The 8758-nt window shown below is 36.3% G+C and overlaps 2 protein-coding genes across 5 annotated transcripts in view; both read right to left on the reverse strand.

Annotated features, from left to right (window-relative positions):
• Nucleotides 1–314: 314 nt before the first annotated feature.
• LOC117174266 (chymotrypsin-1-like) overlaps nucleotides 315–8758 on the reverse strand; it is a 27090-nt gene continuing 18646 nt past the window's right edge. For 3 of the 4 annotated variants that reach the window (XM_033363203.1, XM_033363213.1, XM_033363186.1), the window contains 3 exons: nucleotides 1130–1417; nucleotides 906–1041; nucleotides 315–839 (listed from right to left, as the gene is read on the reverse strand). In XM_033363203.1, coding sequence (XP_033219094.1) covers nucleotides 539–839; nucleotides 906–1041; nucleotides 1130–1193 — 501 coding nt within the window. In that variant the 5' untranslated portion in view covers nucleotides 1194–1417 and the 3' untranslated portion in view covers nucleotides 315–538. Of the gene's footprint in view, nucleotides 840–905; nucleotides 1042–1129; nucleotides 1418–2462; nucleotides 3103–8758 lie in introns of those variants that run through there. The other variant, XM_033363194.1, reaches the window with a different exon arrangement.
• On the reverse strand, nucleotides 2812–3192 carry LOC117179405. The gene has a single exon (XM_033371165.1). The coding sequence runs from the start codon at nucleotides 3190–3192 to the stop codon at nucleotides 2812–2814; it is 381 nt and encodes a 126-aa protein (XP_033227056.1).

An 8758-nucleotide genomic window follows, 5' to 3' on the forward strand; every position in this document is an offset into this window, starting at 1 on the left:
CTAAAAGAAAAATCTATAATCCGTCAAGAAATAAGCTATGCAAGTTATTTTGTAATCTCTGGAAGAGAAAAGACTAATGTGAGCAAATTTTCTACAATAAATTTTTCATATCTTTATTTGGGTCTTTAGAATTTATTAAAATAAAGTATATGTTTTAGAAATTGCAGTTATTTTCGGTAAAAATCCAAGACGTAGGATAATCGAATTTTTAAAGTTTTTCCACTCATTTTCTTCGTTGAAAATCGAAAGTAAAACCAGAATAATCTTAGTTCGGCAGAAAATTAAGTTTATTAAAAACACTTTGTGTGATACTAGGCATTTAAAATATAAAGAAAAATCTCCACCACCCACAATAGTCTAGATTTTCTCACACTATTTGTCCATTCTTAGTTAATGACGATAGAAAATGCGCACAATTTCTGCAAAGTTAACAAATCTGATAGAAACGTGTATGATTTCCAATTTTTGGGGATTCGGACCATTATCGAGGGTAGGAGAAAACTAGTTAAAAAAATGACAGCCCTACATGAGTGTACAATTAGTTTCGAAGAATATTCATATTGTAAGTGACCCATTGCTGTTCGAATGGTTCAATAAGGTTAACAAAAATGTCTGGATATATCCCAACTTCAAAACTGCTAAAAAGCAGCACACCAATGAGTTGGTTATTACGAATAGAAACAAGAGGACCACCTTCATCACCCGTGCAAGTGCCCCTTCTTCTACTGGTATCAAGAGTACAAATACGTCTAACAGGATTAGGAGTAGCGTGTCTACAGTCCTGCTCGGAAATAATGGGCAGTCGGGTTATCATTAACTGCTTAGGATATATATTTCTCCTGAAATGAGAGAAATAAATATTTTTTAAAGCATTTGTAAACAAAATAAAAGAAATGGAAACTTACCCACGTCGCCATCTGCCAGTGCATCCCCAGCCACTAAATCGTCCAAATGGATTTGGGGGTAAGACTCCCGTAAAGAGTTCAATTTTTGCATTACCATCTTGGTGGAAGTTAATCGGTGGAATAATTTTAAATATGGCTGTACAACAAAATTGGTCAAATTAGTTCTACTGGAATGAATTGCCCCTGAATGAATTGGTCCTCTTGAAGATTGTTGGAAAATTTACCTAAGCCTGACGCTGAGGTTAATAATCTTTTTGTTATATTGTGACGGAATCCTTGGTTTCTCATCGGTGAACCAGATAAAATAGAGAATCTAGTATAAGACTTTGCCGAAATACAGTTAGTCACAGTTAAAATGATATCGGATTCTAATATAACGCCTGCGCAGTGACTAATACCATTTCTTAAAATGTTGACAATGTAAGGAGCTCTGTGAAGCCACTCTGGATAACGTCCACTGGCCGTTTGATCAATTATCCGCTTTTTACGGATAAGCAGATCCGGTGATTCTTCTGCAAGAATGGTGCAAATTAATACTCTATCTTCTCTAACACTAATCAGCTTTCTCACTCCAAAGCCTTATTATTCCTTATACCTCCTCCCTTCTCTATAAAGAACCCTCTCCTATGCAACCAAACCTTTCAAAATCTTTCATCCTCCCCTACTATCAATTCCTTGTGGACTCTTGTTCATCTCCCATATACCCACAAAATCCCTCCTTCACAACATCCTTCCCATATATCCACAACAATTCCGACCTTCTTATACACTAAATTCTCACTGAATACAACGCCTTTAGCTCTAGTCACTGTTTCATATCCCTACCAAATCTCTTCTAACACAATATTGCATATATCACTCTCAGTCTACTATTCTACCAACCTCAATCCCCTTTACCAGACACCCTGGTCACCCTTTCTTTGTTACTTATTTACTCTTTTCAATCCCTTTCACTTAAATCACCTTATCTGTCCCTTTTCTGTTCACCTGCACCTCATCCAGCCTAATTATTTCTGTCATCATCATATTTAATAAAGTTGCCCCTCTCTCTATTCTCCGTTAATCTTCTCTTGTTATTCCCTCTACTCTCCAACCCAGAACTCTCATTCTTGTTAACCAAATCCCACTCCATTTCTCTATGGGAAAAACTTTATTCTAAATGAGTCAAAGGAAAATTTGTAAGAATTTTAATAGATTTATATAAGAAAGAGGAAATTTTTATAGAACCATATATATTCTAGACCAATGGGTCCTCCATGGGTAAACCCTTATTCCTACACTATTGGCTCTATCTATTGCAGATCACGAAGAAAATTTAAAAATATATCACCGAACATGAGGATTGGCTCCCTGAACTTAAGTTTGGGTTAAAAAGGGGAAGATCATCGGTGGACTGCGCAGAATCCATGGTGACAGTCGAAATGACAGGTTTTTATGGCGGAAGCGACACACTTGCACTGGCTTTGGACATTGTTTCAGGAACATGGGTTATAGGCCAATAAGCTGTGCCTCGGCTTCCCGCTGACATTACTATGAAAAAGTATAAACAGTATTTACCTGCTTGGCATGTAGTTCGCTGCAGCTTATCCTCCCTTCAGTATACGCGTTGTCCTCGGCAGGAGAGACGGGTGTCTCTCCTCGGGCTCGCCGGCCTTCGATACTGTAGGTGAATGTCTTGCTGTCTGACGCTTAATAATATAATAATCGGTTGCTTCTGCAATGGAGCGCATCGTCCTCGGTAGAAGAGAGAGGTATCTCTTTTTGGGCTCGCTGGCTCGAGAATGACCTCTGCCAAACTATGGGGACGCCTCTCCAACGCCGGATTAACATTTTTCGGGGCCTGGGGTTGAACCTCGAAGGGGCCCTCTTAAGGGCAGAGAAAATCCAAATTTTGCTGTAAACTTTATTAATTTTCTGGGCTTAGGGGCCCCCTGGGGTCTGGGGCACTAGCCTTACTGTGCCCCATGGTAAATCCGGAGCTGCGCTCAGTTTTAATTTGTGAACGATCATCCTCCGATTGGCACCTATTGTAGATTCTTTTTCTCTCCTTAGCAAGAAGAGCAATAGGGATTACTCCCGCTACAACCATTACTGCCAGTGCAGAGACTGTTCGATAGGAACTCGCTACACGCATGGCGCATCGTCTCTGAACCAAGACCATTCGGTTTTGGTATTTTGGGACATTGAGTGCGTCAACCCAAATCTCCGCTCCATATAGAAGTATCGAGTGAGCCACACTCATCAGCGTTTTCCGCTCACTCGCTCTGGGACCTCGGATGTTAGGCATAAGCCTGGAAAGATTTTCCACCGCAAGGTATCTTACGACTTTTGCGGACTTAACGGACACTCCTGTCTCGTTAAATTCGACTGAGTCACCAAAGTGCTTCTGTCACGTGAGTACGACTACTTCAGTTTTACAAGCTTAAATGACAATTATGTGCCTTGACGAGAGCTCAACTTAGGATGAACACCATGCGCATCATCTATAGGGTTACCTGTGGAGCGTTCCCTTCTTTGCTTCTCACAGTGCATAATGGGCTGATAGGGCTTGTTTAGAGTCGATACCTCTCCTCTTTTTCAAAGCAAATTAACTAGAATTAATGGTCCTTGACAGTGTCCAATAAGCTTTTCTATAAGTTGCTCTTGGGAGCATACGTTCCTCTGCTAGTTTGATTCTTCGGAGATCACTTTCGGCGAACAGATTCATTTTAAGGAATTTTAGATAAAGTAAGAACCCACTCATGACACCACAATGAGTCCTTCTTATTTCGAAAAGGAGTGAGTGGACTTGGATTCGTTGCTGGACATTGGTCTGAATTGGGCATTTCTTTTAGGGATTAAATCGATGGGTCGTTAAAGTTACGGTTTGGTTAGGCTAGTCGTGCTTTTTTTACCCTGCAACTAGCTGCGAGACATGGTTATCTCGACAGATTCTCCCGAGGCTCTCATAAGTAATAGAACAGACTATTTGATTCTTCTGGCCATGTTCTGGCTAGCTTTATTGAAAATCAGGCCACCTTGGCGGAACATACTGGGCTCTCCTTTCAGTTTGCTTGCATCTTTTCGCACTTGCGCGTTGCCAGATAGGAAACTGCGGCAGAGGTCACGAGGTTGGCCTTGTCTCCTGCTGACTATCTTTAAGGGGTTTACTATTTCCAACTTCCGCACCGTTTTTCAGCGAAACTTTAATAATTTTGGACGCCATCAAGCTGGTCCTATGAAAAGCCGGAAGGTTTTCGGGACAAATATTCTTCTTGCAGTAATGTGAAAACTAGAAGGACATGATTCTAAGATGCACTACTCACAAGACTCATCAGGAGATTTAGAACTTCTCACATCTGCACGAATGATCACTTTATCCGGATGGGGTGAAATATTTATGCGAGTTGTGACTGTGGTGCTGAACTTAGGAACCTCCAGCATCTTTTCTATCAATGCCCCTCGCATGCTTTTGATCGGCCTGCGCTGCATCGCTACATAAATCTAATCCGCCCAGACTTACCTTCTGAGACTTTCAATGTCAGGGACATAGTATTTTATCCTACTGCAGAATAAAAGTGCGAACTAGGGCGCTTTTTTGAGGGGAGAGCAACCTGGTGATGTAACTTTGATGTGAGTTCTGTCCTGCGCTGCCGGTTCCTTCTCCTGTCCCTATCATTTAAGAGGATTGGTTGTAACAGGCGGACTGTCTAGGAGGGATTGCTTAGAACTTAAACGAACTTTGATCATTGTTTACCTTATATTAGAATTCGTAGTGGCTAAGGAGTTCCTGTGATGTTTGAGAGATTGACAGAAAAACTGATATTTACAAATTTGCACGGGACTCTTACCAAGAAAAAGAAGAAGGATGGCTTTGTACAAGTGTGAACACCCGATTTTGGTTATTTTTTAAACCCAAGTGATAGAATAATTATTGTTCAAAACAAAAAGTGAATAAGTTATAAAAATTTGATTGGTTCGCAAGAAAATAGGTGCTATAACTTGCTGAAAGATTATTGGCTTCTTCCTCAATCAGCATATACAAGTATATGGTTCGGATGACAACAGGTTTTTCTCAAATCTTCAATCTTCAACAGATTCCCAGAAAAGTACATTTCTAATTAAATATTAATGAAAATACTTTTTTATTAGAACGTAATCTCCATTCTATTAGAATTACCAGGCCCACATCAGGATTTCTGCACGGCTTTCTGTACGTCCCTCTTTCTTAAGCTTACCCTTCCTCTTCACAATTTTTCTCTCCCTATTTCTTCTATCACCCTCACTTCACATATCTCCCCAGTCCCCAGAATATGCCCACTACTTTTTCCAATCACATACCTCTTTCCATATTATTCAGCCTCTCTCTATACCACTTCCCTTACCCTGCCACCATTTCTTCCATCATACTCCTGTACTCAGCCATCCATCTGTTTCTTTCTGCACATTCTCTCTTATTTTTTCCTCTCAGCTGTTCATTCATCTCCTTCTCTGCTCCTTATCATTTGTTACACATTTCAGCCACTCCTACTCTAACAAACATCATCCCACGTCCTCGCTCCTTACATCCCTTCATAGACTTCAACTCTTCACCTGTCACCAAATTTTAGATTAAACCGTTTTACATTTACGACCAAATAATTGAACTTTTAACCAAAAGATACGAATTTTTAACAAAAAAGTTAATTTTTTAACCAAATAGTTTGAATTTTTAAACAAAAAAGAATTAAAAGCAACCATTTAAAGTTGCATTTTTAACCAAGCAGTCGAATATTTAAGCCAAAAAGGTGATGTTTTAATCGAAAAGAAGGAATTTTCTATTAAAAAAGACGATTTTTCAACAAAATAGTTAAATTTTCGAAAAAAAGGTCATTTTGATCAGAAGAGTTGAATTTTCAAATAAAAACGAATTATCAATAAAAAATTTACATTCAAGACAAAATTGTTAAACTGTCAAGCAAATGGAAAATTGCTTTTATATAGTAGTTGAATTTCGAACCTAACAGATGAATTTGCTAAAATGTGGTCGAATTTTTAAACAAAAAAGATTAATCTTCAACCAAAATCAGCTGTAGTTTCAATCGAATCGTTGCATTATCAAGCTAAAAATATAAATTTTTGAGAGGACAGTTGAATTTTCAATCCAAAAAGATTAATTTTCTATTCGAAATTACGAAAACAAGAAATTAATTTTTATGAAAATAGTTGAATTTATAACTAAATGAATAGTAATTTTAAATTTCAATTAAAAGAGTCAAATTTGATAAAAAATTTAATTCTCAATGAAAAATGTAATAGTTGCTATGTCAACTAGATACAATTTTGGTTTTATATTAAAAAAGATCGGATTCAACCAAAAAAGACGAACTTTCAACAAAATTGTTCAATTCTCTATGAAATCAGCAACCAAACACTTCCGTTTTTGACCAAAAAAGATCAAATTTTCATCAAAAGGAATAAACTTTTAATAAAATACATCAATTTAAAATTTTAATCGAACATGGATCTGTTACTATAACAATACATTTTTTAAAAAACTGGCTGAATTTTGAACCAAGAAGTTAACGGGGGTTCCTACTTTATTGGGTCAACAAAATCGTTTTTTTTTTAATTTTGCATTTTCGGATAGATATACGTTTCAAAAATATACCTGGAAAATTTCAAGTCAAAATGTAAAAAATTCCGAAAGTTATGGGCCGTTGAATGGAGCGGTGTCAAACGCGCTGGGCTGCAGCGGCCGGGTACTCTCCGGCGGCGAAACTGGTTCCGATTTTAGGCTTGTTTTTCACGTGAATAGGGAAGGTGGCTTGTATGGACATGGCATAGCTGACTAGGCGTAAGTACTCTCATTTTCTGAACTTTATTTAAACAAATGATTGTTGTAAATCTGATGTCAAATTCTTGATTTCTGACCGCTTCAACTATGAAAATCATATGAATCTTGGAAAAAGTAATTTTGCAATAGTTTTGATTAAATAAATTGTTTAAATAATTTTTTATTGCGAAAATAGTACCAGATTTGAAATAAGTGATATCGAAAGCTATGGAAAGCATATGCTTCATTAAAAAATTGTGATTTGTTTAAAAATTTTTTCAATAAAAATTGTTCAAATTTCCTGAACTTTATTTAAATAAATAATTGTTGTAAATATGATGTTAAATTCGTGATTTCTGACCGCTTTAAATATAAAAATCATATGCATCTTGGAAAAAAGTCATTTTGCAATAGTTTTTATTAAATAAATTGTTTAAATAATTTTTTATTGCAAAAATAGTGCCAGATTTGAAATCAGTGATATCGAAAAATATGGAAAGCATATCCATCATTTAAAAATTGTATTTTTTTTTAATTGTTTATAAAAATTGTTTAAGCAAATGAATTTTGCAAATTTGATGGCAGATTTAAAATCAGCGACCCCGAAAAAATACGAAATGATGAATAAGTGTAATTAAAGCGCAAAAGTTCAACGTAATTTTTTGCGTTTTTTATGAAAAACTTTGAACGCTTTTTTCTCAAAACCACGTTTTCCGTGTTGGTGGAAGTCACACACGGCGCAAAAATTGAGCAATCTCTATTAAACTTTTTTGCCATGTTCTCAGAAGGTGTCCGCACAAAGTAGACTACAGTCATAAAAAAATATAGAAAATTGTTTGTTTAGAAAAATAATTAGTAGCAAAAAAACGTGAAAAAATCAAATTTTTTTTCAAAATCTCATAATTTCCTCATTTTTCATTTTTTCTTCTTCATTCCCCTCTACTTTGTGTGCTATAGTGTATAGATTAAGAAAATATTTTGAATTTTTGTTTCAGATTTTTTTACAGCGGACAGATCTTCCACCAGCGGGAAAAGTCGCGGCCGACCACCCGCCATTGATTAGTGCCCCCTCCCCCATTTTTATGTAACGATCCAACAAATTTTGTGGTACTACAATAAACATGGACAAACAATTGTGGAAAATTTCAGCATCCTATCTTTTATACTTTCTCAAAAAATATTCCCAAAGAAACAGCCGGATTTCGGCTCAACAAAGTAGAAACCCCCCTTAACTATACAATAAAAAAGATTAATTTTGTACCATAAAATGGTCAATTGACAAAAAATACATACATTATAATAAAAAATAGAATAGTTAAATTATTAGTTGAAAAAATTAATTTTGAAAAGAGCGGATTTTCAACAAAATAGTTTAATCTTCCAACAATAATATGAACGCTTAAAAAAAAGCTTAACATTCAAAAGAACAAAGCGAGTTTTTGCGCTTCGTGCTCGGTCTTTACATGTTCCCCACACTTGTGCACATATATATATATATATATATATATATACTATTACAATTCATAACATGCATTGTTATTAAAACAGACGTAGTTTTATTGTCTCATTAAAAAAAGCGCATTCTTTAAAAAAACTTTTGTTATTAAACATTTTATTGCAACTTCTGTCGTTTTTTCATAAACTAAATTTGCTCATTTCCAATGCTATTTTTGCGATTTAAACGTCACACATACGGTATATACAACAGCCTTACTGTTTTTTAACTTCTAAATTATATTCCTAACCTCAGTGATCCAGACTTTGTTAATTGAGTTTTCTATTGCATCGTGCTCTACATCCCAGTTGTGGTGTCCTACTGCTTCATCTCCTAATAATTCACTAAAAGGGTTTCTAAAAGCATCTAGGGCGGAGAGTCTAGTTACAATGACAGTCCCATGGAAATTTGATTAGTGAGGGGGCCGGAGTAGTTTTAAACGAAAGCCATAGCTGGTTGGTGTTTTATGCTGAAAAGGTCAACAACCTTCAGCAGCGTTGTGTTAGATGGAAGTTCGTATGGTCTTATTTCCCCATTCTCAACCCTCCTTTAGGCACGAAACTA

This window comes from Belonocnema kinseyi, chromosome 1 (genome assembly GCF_010883055.1).
Source record: "Belonocnema kinseyi isolate 2016_QV_RU_SX_M_011 chromosome 1, B_treatae_v1, whole genome shotgun sequence".
Taxonomy (NCBI): domain Eukaryota; kingdom Metazoa; phylum Arthropoda; class Insecta; order Hymenoptera; family Cynipidae; genus Belonocnema; species Belonocnema kinseyi.

Bases quoted from the DNA above. Each gene is read 5' to 3' on its own strand.
- LOC117179405 (XM_033371165.1), bottom strand. From the start codon at position 3,192: ATGCCTAACATCCGAGGTCCCAGAGCGAGTGAGCGGAAAACGCTGATG.